At 50.2% G+C, this 16,235-nt stretch overlaps 1 protein-coding gene across 1 annotated transcript in view; it reads left to right on the top strand.

Moving 5' to 3' along the window:
* Positions 1-9,539, top strand: part of LOC149371164 (ubiquitin-like modifier-activating enzyme 1) — a 62,755-nt gene extending 53,216 nt beyond the window's left edge. Inside the window, exons 25-26 of the mRNA XM_089579556.1 lie at positions 6,721-6,885; positions 9,392-9,539. Coding sequence (XP_089435682.1) covers positions 6,721-6,862 — 142 coding nt within the window. The 3' untranslated portion in view covers positions 6,863-6,885; positions 9,392-9,539. The remainder of the gene's footprint in view (positions 1-6,720; positions 6,886-9,391) is intronic.
* Positions 9,540-16,235: the final 6,696 nt, after the last annotated feature.

The raw sequence follows: 16,235 nt of genomic DNA, 5'->3' as shown, positions 1-16,235 counted from the left end.
CACACCACGTGGTACAGTGACGTCACACCACGTGACATACCACGTAACACATGACGTCACGACAGAGGAAGACGGAGGTACACTACAGCCCTTCGCCGTGGTTACACGCCGTGCACACCACGTGGTACAGTGACGTCCCACCACGTGACATACCACGTGACATATGACGTCACGACAGAGGAAAACGGAGGTACACTACAGCCCTTCGCCATGGTTACACGTCGTGCACACCACGTGGTACAGTGACGTCACGACAGAGGAAGATGAGGGTCCACCTCGCGCCGTCGCTGTGGTTGCACGCCGTGCAGACCACGTGGTACAGTGACGACACACCACGTGACATACCACGTGACACATGACGTCACGACAGATCGCCGTCACGCGCTGGGAGAGGGAGAACGATGCCATCGCACAGACATCGGATGTCCTCGAGCGGCATTCCCGCGCATTTCGAACGCGCGTTCACACTCGGTGTAGGTGAAACGCTCGCTCCACCGGGCAGGCGGACGCGGCTTCCGTGGCAATCCAGGCGCCCACCCAACGCGCGTCTCGGGGTTAGTCGGTGTTCCGCTGTAGCCATGCCGTTGTCTTCCCCCACGACGAAGGCTTCTAATGGTTGTATTAAAATGACCAAGTATTCAACCAAGGAAAGCCATGTATTACCAAGCCTAGCCATCAATATGCTTCGCATCTGACCAGGGTTAACCAAGTTAAGCCTCAGCCATTTTTTTTTCTGCTGCATGCTTTGCAAGCAATCTGTGTATTCGCTAATGAATGCTTCAACAAAATGCTACCCAATGCAGTAGTTACCACGCGATTTCCAAATCTCCCAGGAATGCGGCGATGACGATGACCCCGCCCACCTTAGCGCTACTTAAGTTATTTGCATAGCTAGCTGCATGTATACTCGCAGCAATTATTCTTGTGTTAAATAATCTCTTCCCTTTTGCGACATTTCACGTTTACGCAGAGCGATGTCTGTTTAAAAAGCTGCCAGCCTGCGATACGCTTGTAGCCGGCTTGTTGACACCGCGCGTTGGATCGGCGTTTCTCGTTCATTGTACCTGTTTTCTCCGATGTGACCGTTACCTGATTTTAAATTCCTCTTTGAACAAGTATGTTTGGCACACATTTTCAATAATGAAATTTGCAAGTGACCTCGAACACTGCTGCGGAAAGCCTGCAGCATCGCTGGGTATACATAGACGACCGAGTTACACGGCCTGGCAGAGGCGAAGCAGTTGGCATGCAGTAGCACGATCTGAACCCTCCGTGAGATTCTAGCTTTCGTGCCTTACCTTGCTTTATCATATCAAATGACACTGAGAAAAAGTGAGCTCGAACTCGAATTTCAGCTAAAAAAATATCGCCCGTTTTTTACCCCTCGTATTTTGGAAAAAGTAAAATCCGAAAGAAAGAAGGCCCTATGTATATACACAGTATGCGTCAGAGACGATGTGTATGTATACAGGAGACAATGAAAACGACATTCCTCAACTTTTTATTCTTGGTAAAAAAATATGCCTCTTTCTGGCTATGTTGATGTTTTACGGTAGCGAAAGAAGCATTTATTGCGAGGAAAATTTGAATTATCAATTTTCACGCTTCTCGTGGCACCAACACCGCGAGAGGATCCGTGATTGCCTCTTGGAAGTGAATGGCGGTGCAGCGTAGCCTCATGCATCCGCGTCTTGAAAGCTGTCTCGACATAAGTGCAGTTTGCTTGCTGAAACGACAGGATATGGCGACATCTGCATTTAAATTTTTTAAAATATTCTTTAGCTTACTAAAGGTTTATTTTCGGTTAACGTAGTCTCTTTGTTATTAGAATACAATAACTTAACCATACAGACCAACTTTAGTTAGTCCTTTGTGCCGACTTAAAATGCAATGCACTACATGCCAAAGACAAAGGCATGCACTAGCAATAATCCCTTTGAACGCGCGAAATAACTGCTTTAAATATTCTTTTTTCCGAGGAGAATTACTGATGGGAACAAACTTAATAGCGAGGCTGTTAATCATAATTGTTTACTGATGTTTGAAAAGTGACTGCAAATGTTATTAATTTGAGTGTGTTTATATATGCTTGTATTTGTTTTTTTCCCACCCTGCTATAATCTGTATTAGAACGCAGTATCTATAAATAAATAACTAAGTAAAAATGCATGTTTGATCTATCGCTGCCGAGGTGAACTAGGAGCTGGTCTCTTACCCAGTTCAGCTCTTCAGTGCGGACGCAGCAGTGTTTGCCTGGGGAAATTTTGCGTGCAGGCCTTCGAATGAGTTTCTGCTTGAATTCCCGATTTCCCCAGTGGCCAGCCGGGGGGTTATCATGAAAGGCCTGCAAAACTTCTCGGCGAAGAGAACGGGGTACGACAGGCACCCATGAGTCACCGAAGGGGCTGTAATTGTGCCAAAGAAGGATGTTGTCGACTAGCTTGAAAGAGTTAAGTTGGCGACGTAGGCGGGCATTCGGTGGCCGCGTAGCACCGCTCAGACGGTCGATAAGAGTCCGGCAGTAAGGGTCGGCCCGCTGCGCTGAGGCGAGATCGCCAAGACTGGGAGCTGGCATCAAGTCAATGGGTGCGGCGGTCAAGGTTGAAATAGCCGTCGAAGGGGTAGTTTGGCAGTTTGAGGATGCGGAGGACACGGGTTGCGGATGCGCAGGTGGGGTTTAGGCGAGGGGACAACGAGATAGCGCATCGGCGTCCTGGTGTTTCTTGCCCGATTTATAGGTGACGGTAAAGTCATATTCCTGGAGACGGAGAATCCAGCGGCCGAGGCGGCCGGACAAGTTTTTCTGCGAGGACAACCAGCACAGGGCATGATGGTCAGTGACAACTGTGAACTGGCGGCCGTACAAATAAGGGCGAAATTTCTGAATGGCCCAGACAACAGCGAGGCACTCTTGCTCAGTTATCGTGTAGTTCTGCTCCGCTGCAGTCAGTGTACGACTGGCATAGGCGATGATTTGCTCGCACGAAGAGTGCTGCCGCTGCAGAAGAACTGCACCAATGCCGTGTCCACTGGCGTCCGTGTGTAAAATCGTTGGAGCATTGTCGTCGAAATGTGCCAGTATCGGATCAGATGTGAGAGCCTTCTTTAAGGTAGTAAAAGCGACCTCACAGGCCTCAGACCAAACAAACGGCTGGTCAGCGCAGAGGAGCTTATGCAAAGGGGCCGCAATAGAGGCAAAGTTGCGTATGAAGCGCCGGAAGTATGACGCTAGCCCCAGAAAACTGCGCAGGTCTTTGACGCGCGATGGGCGAGGAAAATGCAAAACTGCAGCCACTTCGTCGGGATCAGGCTTTACACCCTGCTGGCTAACGACGTGACCGAGTACCTTGATAGAAGTGGAAGCAAAGCATCATTTCTTGGTGTTTAACTGTAGGCCGGCCTCAGAAAGTGCGCTTAATACTTCATCGAGACGAACAAGGTGTTCAGAAAAAGTCGAAGAAAAAATGACTATGTCGTCGAGGTAGCATAGGCACGTTTTCCACTTCAGGCCTCGGAGAACGGTGTCGATCATGCGCTCGAACGTGGCCGGAGCATTGCATAGGCCGAACGGCATAACGTTGAATTCGTATAATCCGTCGGGAGTGGCGAAAGCAGTTTTTTCCTTGTCGGCCTCATGCGTTGGTATTTGCCAGTATCCGGATCTTAGGTCGAGACTAGAGAAAAATTGTGCACCTTGGAGACAGTCGAGGGCGTCATCAATCCGAGGCAGCGGATAAACATCTTTTCTAGTGATCTTGTTAAGGGCGCGATAGTCAACACAAAAGCGTACTGAGCCATCCTTCTTTTGAACCAGAACAACAGGCGAAGACCAAGGACTCGAAGAAGGGCGTATGATGTGGCGCTTGAGCATGTCGGCTACGTTATCTTGAATAACCTTGCGCTCACTAGAAGACACACGATACGGGCGACGGCGAATGATGCCCGAACCATCTGTGTAGATGCGATGCTTAGCTGCGGTGGTTTGGCTCAAGGTTGTTGCCTGGGTATCGAAGGAAGCGGCATGCTTGGCCAAGACGGCAAGCAATTCATCTTTTTGAGTCGGGGTGAGACCGGGGCTGATAGCAGCTGAAATAGATGCAGAGGCAGAAGCAGGGGTCGAAAGAGCGAAGCTTGATGGGGCAGAGGAAAAAACGGCTACAGGTTGAGTGGTATCCACAGAAGCGATGGCTGTGCCTTGACGCAGAAGAATGGGTTCCGGCGTAGTGTTGAAGGCAGTCAGTAGTGAAGACCCATTGGTGAAGCGGAGCAGGGACGCGACGAGAAAGATGCCCTTTGAGAAAAGACGGGGGCTTGGTGTGACGAAAACGTCCCCAGCGTTGACGTGGGCAGAAGCAACAGAGAGGACATCTTCGCAGCCGGGGTAAAGTACATGATCAGCGGTGGTAACCAGATGATGAGAAGGCAGAACAGAAACGGCAGAAAGGTCGGATTCAGAAGCTTGTAGAGTAGGGGGACAGCAGGTAATTACAGCTTGCGCAGAGTGGAGGAAGTCCCAGCCGAGGATGAGGGGATAAGCACAGGAGGGAAGCACAGCAAATACTATGTAGTGCAGGATGCCGTCGATAGTGACTCGTGCCGTACACAATCCGGAAGGACGCATTGATTCATCATTGGCAGCACGGAGAGAAGGACCACTGTAAGGGGTGCGCACCTTGCGAAGACGAGAACATAAATCAGAACTAATTACAGAAATGGCGGCGCCCGTATCGATCAATGCTTCTACTACAGTGCCTTCAATGTCAACGGTTAACATGTTCGATGGCTGTGCAGGAGGAATTGAGAGGGCGGCGTGCGGTGCAGTTTTACCTCCGGAAACTGCACAACTTAGTTTTCGGTGTGGCCAGTTGTCTGGGAGGATGGTGGACGTAGAGGCGACGACGAGCGGCGGAAAGGCGATGGGGAGCGGCGGCGCGACGGCCTGTCGGTCGAGGAGCGGTCCGGAGAGGTATAGGGATAGGAGGGACGATAATTGGTATGGTCAGCAAACGGTGGGCGGTAAGCGTACGACGAGTGCGGAGCGTCTTGGGAGAAGTCCCCGTACGATGGGCGACGAGGAGGACTGGAGGAAAACGCCGGACGGTAAGCAGGTGACGAGTAAGTAGCTCCGTTGCGAAAGTCTGGGTACCACTCGCGCTCGTCGCGCTGACGCCGACGGCACACACGGGCAACATGCCCGCGAATTCCGCAGTAGTGACTTACCGGCCGACGTGCAGGCGGACTCCAAACAGGACACATAGCGGGGCTCGGGGACACAGAGACCGGAGTTTGCTGGACGGGCTGTGGATGCGACGGGTAAACAGCAGCAGGAGGCGTCGCAGCAACCTGGGCATAGGTAGGCACAAAACGCGGTACAGGTGGTTCCGCAGCCAAGGGACGAGTGACCGAAGCGAGCTCGTCTTTGATGAGATCACGCAAAGGCGAGGACGACGGGGCTGGAGGCGGGTGGGAATCGACTGGCGGTAAGGTGGAGCCGTGCAGTTCCTCCCGGATAATGGAGCGAATGAGGGAGCGTAAGTCCACGTCGGGTGAAAGTGGGGTGTCCCAGGTGTCTTTTAATCGAAGCGACTGAAGGTCGTCAAGACGATGGCAAGTTGTTCGGATGTCTTGGACTGACGTTGGATTCTGAGCAGCAAGCGTGTTGAAGGCAAATGACCCAAGCCCTTTCAGAAGATGACGTACCCGATCGTTCTCTGACATAGCGCTGTTGACACGTCGACACAGGGCAAGCACGTCTTCAATGTAGGATGTGTAGGACTCACCGGGTAGCTGAACGCGCGTATCTAGCTTTTTTTTTGTAGACAGCGGGGCTTGCACCAGATGTGCCAAAGATTTGTCGTATCTGTGCCGAGAAGTGAGCCCAGTCCGGGATGACATCTTTGTGGTTGACGAACCAAGTCTTGGCCACGGCAGTGAGGTAGAACGACACGTTTACAAGTTTCATCGCTGAGTCCCAACGATTATAGGCACTGACCTGGTTATATTGGTCGAGCCAGTCCTCGACATCGTCCCCACAAAGACCAGCAAAAATGGGAGGCTCGCGCTGGAGTGTGGTGATGGTCCAAGTGGGGTGTCCAGAAGATTGGGAAGAACCGGGTTGGCTCATCATTGCTGGCTCCAGACGGTTCGAATCGAGAGGAAGAAGAACGGGGGGCCCATCGGGAGTACGAGTGGTGTTGTCGCGGACGGTATCCATCGGTGCGGATGGTACGAGCAGGTGGCGACCGGAGCGTAGCTGCAGTCTGGCGGCGGAGAGGGCGCAGGGATCGAGAGCACACTCCACCACTTGTGAGACGGGAGACAGAGCGCAGGATGGAGCGAGCTTTAATGGCAACCGCAAGTATGGCGACCAACCCTTCGAAGAAGAAGACGAGCGATGATGATGGATATGTACAGATGAAGACGAAGGTCGCATGTTGTGCTTTGAGCGATGATGATGGATATGTACAGATGAAGACGAAGGTCGCATGTTGTGCTTACAGTATCTATAAATAAATAACTAAGTAAAAAATGCATGTTTGATCTATCGCTGCCGAGGTGAACTAGGAGCTGGTCTCTTACCCAGTTCAGCTCTTCAGTGCGGACGCAGCAGTGTTTGCCTGGGGAAATTTTGCGTGCAGGCCTTCGAATGAGTTTCTGCTTGAATTCCCGATTTCCCCAGTGGGAAGCCCTGTAAGTGATGCCTCCTTTTCTCTCTTGCAGGATGAGTCAAGTGGTGGAAACCGTGTCCAAAAAGACCATTCCCCCGCACAAGCGAGCCCTAACGTTTCAGCTGATGTGCAACGACTCGAACGGCCTTGATGTGTGGATGCCCGACGTGCGCTACGTGCTGCCCACGTTATGACCACGGCTTCGTTGAGCAACACGGTACGCCTTTCACGACGAGCGTTGCAGCAGCCTCGGCTTGGGCGAGTATGCCCCTTTGTCTCACAGAAAATGTTTTGCACGGCGTGTACGGGGTATTCACATAACCTTACGGGCGCAGTTTTGTTGTCCAGCGTGTAGCTTCAGCCGTGCAGGCCGCAGCAGGTGACGATCAGTTCATCAGCCGCATGCGCCGGCTTTTGTAGCGAAAGCTACATTGGCCACGAACTTGCGATTTCGCTGTGGCGGTGCTCCGAGGAGGCACAGGGACCGACCTTGAGCCGTTGCCTAGCAACCTCCGCAGGTGGCGGACGCCGCACGCTCGCCGCGCCATCTGGCATGACGTCATACTACGCGCCTCGTCTTTGCGCTCGCCTCCTCTCGCTTCGCCAGCTGTGCGGCATGCCTGCTTTCGCTACGTATAACCTGCCATAGCCGCGCTGAGCCACTGCCAATTTTCACCGTGCTCCATGCACAACAAAATGGCCGCCCTATATTACGTCGCCGCAATCCTAGAGCGGCTAGCGCTACTGCTTACCACCGCGACCACTTGCTGCCATTGAGCATGCGCAAACAGTCCCTCGGCGCAAAGTGCAGCCGTAGCTGCCATGCTCCTGGCCTGTTGCCGCCGGCGCATGCGCAGTAGTTGCTAGCGGTCGCGTTAGCTCTAAAGGCAGTGTGCTGTGCTAAATCTTTTTATTGAAGAGTTTTTAGCATGGCGTTAAGCACTGTGTATCGCGTCAGCCAGCGCCAACTGCGTATGTGCTGTTGGAGGTTGGCTAATGTGGTATACAGCCGCGATGTAAGATAAAATGCTCTGTAGTGTGTTATTCTGTGCTTATTGCTCATCCGTCCTCGTGCTGCCGCGCCTCAATAGCTTTGTACCGTAACTGCTACTGACAGCAGTTTTCGGTGTGGCAAACCTATTGTATTCGCACTCTTAGTTCCGAGATTTTATATACGTATATGTATAGTGGGGAAGACAAGTCCGGGATTCTTGGACATCATCTTTAAATGTGAGCCAACTGTGGACTCTGGTAAGGTGCTGTTGTGGTAATATTACGGTACAGTTCATTCTTCCGATGCATAGAAAAATCTTTGTCATAAAGCTTGTCATCGCTCGCACCCAATAGTTAAGGCATAAAAAACCAAAGAGGAACGTTTTAGACGACACCAAAAACGTTAATAACAAAAAATGCAAGCCTGACGAAAGGAAATTTGTGCGGACATATACTGTTATCGTGGAATCTTGTTACGAATGAAAATATTGCGTTCTTAAACAACTTCCCGTCGGAAAGATGCGCTTGTCCAGAATTTCTCCGCATGACGGGGTAAAAAGCGCGTCCGAACGGATAACTACAGCCATAAGGTCAAATCTCTCATGAGCCACTCAGTCAACGTCAGCGAGCGCAGGGTGTTGCCCGCAGGCATAGGTGTCCTGTCATAATGCAATCAAGTTTTAAAAAAGACGGAGCACTTAAAGGTGCAGTGAAGAGGAATCTGAACTCGTCTTTTTGCCGCGGGAACTCGATCTACACGTTCCGAGGATTCTTAGAAACTTCGATTTACTGCCCTGTGTGGCCGATTTTCCTAACTGAATCGAATTAACGTCCGGCTCCCGCCTTTTTCTTTTTTAATTCTCCCCGTGCGGTGGGCGGAATCGCCCAAAGCGTGGAGTGCCTTTCGCTCAGTCCCGTGGCGGCTTGCCGCTCTGCCATCGACGGAGTAATACGTAGTAATCCGTAGTAGCAAATAGTCCGCGCGTATTTTTATTTCTGCGGGCTTATTTTGCGGATGTATTATCTGCGAATGAAACTATTTATTCACGGAAACCTAGAAAATAAAATAAAGCGAAAGCAAAGCCTCCACGGAGCTGGCTGAAAGGCACTGCACGCGTTGGTCGACTCCGCCCACCGTACGGGGAGAATTCAAAAAATAAAGGCGGGAGCCGAACGTAAATTCGATTTAATAGGAAAAATCGGCCACTCAGGGCAAAAAGTCGAAGTTTCTAAGAATGCTCGGAACGTGTATATTGAGTTCCCGCGGCAAAAAGACGAGTTCAGATTCCTCTTCACTGCACCTTTAAGGTGAATGAAAACAGCCGAGTGCATTTGACAGTCCTATGGCCTAGATTCTGCAGTATTCTTTGGGTCTGCAAAGTTCATTAGTAAATACTAAATTGCTAACTTCTTAGGCAGTGGCTTCTGGGATAAAGTGTTGATTTGGAAGTTTTGGGTCGTGTTGACAACAAGGTATCATTTTCCTCGATATTCTTAACGGCCTGAAAATAAATCCCGCCGACTGGTAAGCAGTTCCTGGACCATACCTTGCGGACGCTGGAGAACAGTGCTCCGGATTGCCTTTCCTGATTGCCAGCTACTTGCTATGCTTGTCATCTTTGAAGCCGCTTGTTTTTTGGTGACCCACAACTAACGGTTGTAATGTATGCGAGGTTTCTCATACGCGGTCACGTTTGTGGTGTTCATTTTTCTTCAATTTTTTTTTTCAGAAGATCAGATGGTAAAGCCGCTCGCGCAACGCCTCAAAGGAGCCGGTGTTACATCCTGGATACCGAAGCCAGTCACTCGCCCCAGCAGCCTCCGACGTAAACGCCCCTGAAATTGGCCCAGTTACACTCCGCATTCGAGCGGATACAAATTAAAAGCAGTGGATTAAACTATGGTTCATTACTTTTTTGGAGATGCGCACCATGGAAGGGGCAGCAGTGATGCGCGCAGGATACATGGGCAAGTTTAACGACAGACGTAGTCTTTATCGCAACTTTAATGAAGCCAGGAAAGCCACATCGAAAGGTAAAGCAGCCGAAATTACCCCGATGGCTTAGTGAATGGCCTAACGAGAATTTTTTAACATCCTGATAAGTGCTGGCAAGGTTGCCTAGTTTTTATAACGGAACGAAAATTTCCTGTCCGTCCAGGTCCAGGACCGAGTACGTATTTTTCTTCAAGTGCGAAGTCCAGAGGGAGTAATTAATCTGCATTGTTGGGCGTTTCTTTTTCCAGCCTCAAACGAAAGCGTACTATTTCACGATGACTTGCGACTTTCATCGACCGTGCACGCTCGTAGATTACCGCGACCACGTGAACACCACCTGCAAACGCCTCGCTATGCCCTCGTCGTCTTCTTCGGCAAGGGAGCGCTCATCCTTGCCCCTGCACGCAGCTTGATCCTCATCCTTCGGGCAACCCTTGCCGCCGTCGGGCAGAACGCGCGGCACCAAACATGTCTCGGACGCTGCAAGTAGCCGGGACGGGAAAACCCACAAACATGCAGCGGGTTGAATTCATGGAGCACGCGCCGCGTTCTGCGACGCGCGTCTGTTCTTTCGGTGTTTCTTTTTCCTTTTCTCTCCCTCAACTCCAGTCTGTACGCACGTCACGTGGCAGGGTTAGTTGTCTAGTTGGTCCTTTTATTTCTTCCATATGTTTTCATTCGGCCAAAGCAGGAAACAAATGGAGGCACATCGAGCACATGCGCTGTCGCGAAAGAGTGGACTAATCCGGTTAGGTTTGCGCGAAGCGCGCGCCGAAGGCGACGAAGCAAAACGTGAGAAAGAAATTATCGCCTAATCTTCACTTCTTGGCCGAGTCCCCCTGTGTGAGCATGCGCCAGTGTACGAGGTTAACAACAATGACAACTGGGCTACGGCTCAGTTCAAATATTCGAGGTGAGCCGTCATTAGCAAATCTCACGTTCATGCGGAGTCTGCTTAGCAGTTGATCGCAACGGATAGGGACAACTTCCGGGCCCTCTGGGCCCAGATGATGCCTCCTGCGGACATCTGCCGAATTCTACGGACCTTAGTTACACGAAGGGCCAGGTTGGGATCCGTAAAGATGGCCAGAAGTTGCGCGAGATTGAGGCGAAAAAATCATATCTGCAATAAAACAGAAGCGTTGCACATTGTGTTACCGGGCTTCGTTATGGAATGTATGTACTACGTGGCGCGAATTCCAAGCCCTGACCCATTAGCTCCATAGTGAGCCGCATTTAGTGCGGGTTTTGCAAGCTATAGCAGCATCGAGAGTAGGCCACTCTGAAAAGGCTAGTGGCCAGGATTTCCCACCGCCAGGACTGAGTCGGCGTGACACCGAGGAGAGGCCGAGGAGATGACTGACAACACTCCCCTTGGCGGTTTCTAGCCAGAATGGGCGGCGGAGACACCTACCTCTTCCCGCCCCAGACTGGGGTGAACCACTCCGACCTGCCGCGTGCTGCGGCATGGATTGTACGCGTGCCGTGCGCATCCGGTTCCACGCAACTACGGTGGATCACCAACTGCCGCCTCTCCCACGAGAAGAGAACGTCAATTGTAGCCTGATTCATGCCTACTAAATTCAAGCCCAAATATGAGCCCAAATATAGAACACAAAGTAGTAGTAGAAGTAGAAGCAATAGTAGTATTTGCAGTTTTGTTCTTGACTGTGCTCGCATTGCCCGCGCTAAATGACCAGACCAACTTGGGAGAGAGTGGGCCCGGCTGAAAAGGGACAGAATAGCTGATTATCAGTGGGAGGGGCCTTCGTCCTAAAACTTGCATGATGATGATTATGACCCAGATGATGAGATGCATGAAGAGCCTTGCTTGATATGAACTGCGTCGTAGTACACTGAAATCGAGAAAACCTGCTTTCACAAGGTTGCCAGAAAACAATGGCCGCCAGCAAGGCGTGCGTCTCACGAGGCCAATGTATATAAAAGCATACTTTATATTACACCACGTGCGTCGTGCACTTTATACGCAACCGCGTTGGAAAGAGGATAGATTAACCACGCTACACAGATGCGGCCTGGAAAGATTAAGATTATGATGTAAGAAGCAGCAGATGACGAAGAAGAAGATAGCCTTGATAGTACGCAAAGGCCTCTGTGAACATTCGCTGTGAATGCATTCCTGCAGCACCTGTATCTCGTCGTTTCGCTCTGTATCTCATTTTGTAGCGTGAGCTACATTGGCCACAGTCTCGCCGTTTCGCGTGCTTCTTCCATCCGCCATACTGCGCATGCGCGAGGAGCGAGCGACGTCACTGCGCACAGCCCGCGCGCCTCGCCGCGCGCGTTCGCCGTCGCCTCGCCGCGCGCGTTCGCCGTCGCCTCGCCGCGCGCGCTCGCCGGTGCTGCCGGCGGCGCAGAGCCACGTGACGTCACTGTTCACGCTACGTATGTCCTGGCATAGCAGAGCTAAGCCACTGCCAACTTTTTTTTTTTGCAGCGACAGCTGTCAAGGGCACTTTTCCCGATTCTGAGGCATCGGCGTAATACCGTACTAAATACTGACTGCTCAGCGTTCAGCGACGTCCATCATAACGCCACCACAACAAGCCACGCTGATTTATCCGCATGTAGCGACGTCATGCGTGATACGACTACATGACGTTGTCATGTCAACACTCCATGGAAAAGCAGAATGCTGGGTGGTCTGAACACAGCGACGTCACAAGTGAAAGCTAGTGACGTCACGCGCACTCTGCCAAAGAAGACAAATAATAAAGAACACACAATATATTATTCACCATCGCAAACAACTGGCGCCGAATCTCGCGTTACAAAGAGGCCACCGCCGTGCGAGCTTCTTTTTTATCCCGTTTCTAGTTCCCCAAAAGATACGGGAAATAATTTGTACAGTGCTTTCGGCGCAGCGCTTATCCTTTAAAATGCAATATATAGCAGTTCTTGCTCATTTAACAGGTCAGGGGAACGACGCTACTTGTAAGTGTCGCGAATGAATTTTTAGATCACCCAAGCCAGCACTCTCCGTGTCACTGCTGCGTTGAGTCACCTGTGGTATCGGTGTCAGGGACAGCGACGGGCTGAGTGAGACATTTGGCTGCAGGCACTCGGAAATCGGGAGGCTGTCGCTGAAGCAGAGACGGGTCCAGAATCAGAGAAAAACTTAACAGTGATTTATTTACATGGCCGCCGCGGTGGCTCAGTGGTTACGGTGCTCGGCTGCTGACCCGAAAGACGCGGGTTCGATCCCGGCCGCGGCGGTTGAATTTCTTTGGAGGAGAAATTCTAGTGGCCCGTGTGCTGTGCGATGTCAGTGCACGTTAAAGAATCCCAGGTGGTCGAAATTTCCAGAGCCCTCCACTACGGCGTCTCTCATAGCCTTAGTCGCTTTGAGACGTTAAACCCCATAAACCAAAACCAAAACCTTTATTTACATGGCTGCATGTATGAGAAGGGCAAGAAAAATGAGCAATCTAGCTCTATTTAAGGTGTCCCGGTAACCAGGGTGCTAGATGGGGGATCTATCTCGTTCAATTATGTACAATCCCTTCGGTCACGTGCACGTTTGAAAAACGCCCTCAAGAGGCGTCGCCGACACACACTCTCCGCTTATCCGGCAGCGATGCCGACCTTGCAGCAGTGATGACAGTCCCGGATGGAGGCCCGGTCGTGAGCCAAGTTCAGAAACCGTGCAACGCCAACGAGGCCCTTGTCTTCACGCCGGAGCGTACCGTGGGAAAGAAATACGGGCGCTGTACTTCAACCCAGAGGAGGGAGGACGATACTACTCTAACGATACGCTTCGGTTATCATAGGCGCGAACACAACGGCTGCGCTGAGCGTTGTTTATAAAGTCGGCCGTTTTTGCTCGTCGGCATATTAAAAACACATCTTTGCCCCTGCGAACGAACTGGGTACGTTGCTGCCGACGCCGCCGACATTCAATACCATGCCACCGAGTCTTGGTTGATTCATCATGCTCCATGAACACATGGATGCGGCAGCGTGAAATTTTCCCAGGCAAGCGGTCCTTGATCACATCGCAAACGTCTGAAGAACCTGTGAATGCCCCCAAGAAATTTTAAACGAAGCAGAACGCATTCCCTGCCACAATGGCTGTCTGTTATGGTTGGTTTTCAATACCAACTTGTAAACGGGAAAGGATATGGTCCATGCCTAACAAACGGCGTGAATGCTCACTGTTTGCGCTGTGTCAATGCAAGAAGAATCCAAACAAACACTTTTATGGCGAAAACTGTTATACGAATCCCTGTCCGGTGGATTGAGAGCGTATACCGTACGTATCCGGACACGTGACCCTCACGAGCCCATCGCCACCGATGTGACCGTTCGCCCTTTGTGATCTTATATACAAACACGCATATACACCCTAGTAGCACAGTATGTTACTGCAATGTTGCAACAACATTGCCAATGTTGTACTATGTTGTGCTAACATTCTTCAACATTAGATAATGTTGCTGCAATGTTACTAAGCAACATGCTGATAACGTTGCCCTAAAGTGGTCTTTTTACATTGCAGCAATATTGTCAAATGATGAATAAATGTTGAATCACATACGATGACATTGATATAACATTCATGCTATAGGTTAATTCTCTGCCCTCTCGGGCTATTTCTGAAGCCCAAATAGAAAAGCCGGTACCAGATCACTTCTACTCACCATGACAGTATTAATTTATTTATTTATTAATTTTTACTTCGAGGGCAAGTTTGTTTGCATGTGCAAATGGTGAGCAGTCCAAATGTACTTGCACTCTGTGACACTAATGTAGAAAGATATATTTCTATCTAAAATATTTTAATGAGCTGGAAGTACTTTGTTTTTCAATTAAACATGCAGAAAAAATTAAAACTGCCGAAGAAATTTAGTTCTGGTTTCACTGACGCCCCGCAGTCTAATGGCCATGGAGATCACTATCACAAATCCAAATCCAAACCGCGGCCGCGCCGAGAGCCAATCCTGCGATGCGCGCTCATCGGAGAACCTGCGTTGCGTGTCAGCGGCAGTCGTGGCAAGATATTCACGTTTTTTTGTTCTTCTAGTACAGTTTTTCTTGCGGTCGCCGTGCCCGCGCTGCTGTGTTTCGTTGTGGTTTCACTGGAATTCAGCTGAAACAACAAAGGCTTGCCCAGAGGATGACCTCAATGGTGAGTGATTTCTAGACTTCCATTGTTGTGCTGTGAGTTGTGTTGGTTCTTCGTGATAGTTTGATAAAGTGTTACATTCGTTGTATCATGAAGAGAATGAAGTGTTCGGTAAGCGAAGTGTCCATTCAGCAACGACGCCGAAGAACAGCAGAGGTTGTTCACGACGAACTAGAAAACTGTTTTTCTGTTGTTAGGCTTGATAATGGTCATGGCAGCAGATTGTACGCAACATGAGCGGAACAGTATCAAGATGCCTTTTGATCGCATAATATTATTTTATCCTCTTTATCAGCGCCAGGCGAGGACGCAGTTGAAAGCCGCAGTTCACTTGTCGGATTTTAGCACCGCTAGCAGCATCTCTGACATAGAAAGGGCAACATAGGAGTTGTCGCGGATTTCTGACAATAAGGAGTTGGTGGTTTATGAAGATAGGATGACACTTGAGTCTGGTGCCGCTACTCAATGTCTAGAGCACGACTTGCGCGAGTGGGCAATTAATAGCCTGCTTCTCACCTGCATTCCCTGCTTAAAGTGCTGAAGCCATACCATCCAGAGTTACCCACGGATGCTAGAAAATTACTAAAGACGCAGAGGCATACTGATCCAGCAGTGATGACCGATGGTCATTACCACTACTTTGGAATGTTTCGTTCTCTGGAAGAACATGTGCATGTTCCTTAACGTCTGCACTTTGTGCGAGGGCATTACACCAGTTCTCATGCATTCTACTGGAAGATAGTATAAATCCAGCGGCATTTTAAGCAAGGAACCAGAATTTGTTCTTTCACTCGAAACTGACGCTGCTGCATTATACTAGTCTTTGCCCTCTCATTCCCAATCAGATGTATACCCTTATAACCAACATTTATGGGACTGTGCAGCGATTTGCGCCAAAGGTAAGAAAAGTGAAATATTCATTGGTGTTCAATCATCCTTCATCATCGTCAGCCAGACTATACCCACTGCAGGGCAACAGCCTCTCCCATATTCCCCAAATTAGTCCTTTCCTGTGCTAGCTGCATCCACTTGACCCCTGCACCCATCATCAGTTTGTGATCTAGCTTATGTAGCCCAGGAAGAATCGGCCGTTAGCAACTTTGCCTTTCAAATTGTGCACAGCAGTGAGACTGAAAAAGACTATAGGCTGGGCCTGCCCTCTTCGCTTGGTTTACTTTGTTGGCCACCCGCCATGGCACAATTGAGGGAAGACAAAGGGAGTGATGTGCAACCACCTCCAGCCGGCTACGCCTTCATCTACAAACGCCCTTGTGGTTTTAAGCAATTGAATGGTCGTCCCCATGGATGACATCAGTATGTCCGCTTGTAAGGCAAGATTCAAGCGAGACAGCAGCACTGGCAATCGCTGTGAGGTGCGGGAATGGGAATTTTTGTTTATAAATTATTTGCTTGCTTTGGAGGAATTTTAGGT

This window comes from Amblyomma mixtum, chromosome 1, assembly GCF_055824585.1.
Source record: "Amblyomma mixtum isolate Tamu chromosome 1, ASM5582458v1, whole genome shotgun sequence".
NCBI classification, from domain to species: Eukaryota; Metazoa; Arthropoda; class Arachnida; order Ixodida; family Ixodidae; genus Amblyomma; species Amblyomma mixtum.
This window is presented reverse-complemented; position numbering and strand designations above follow the sequence as displayed.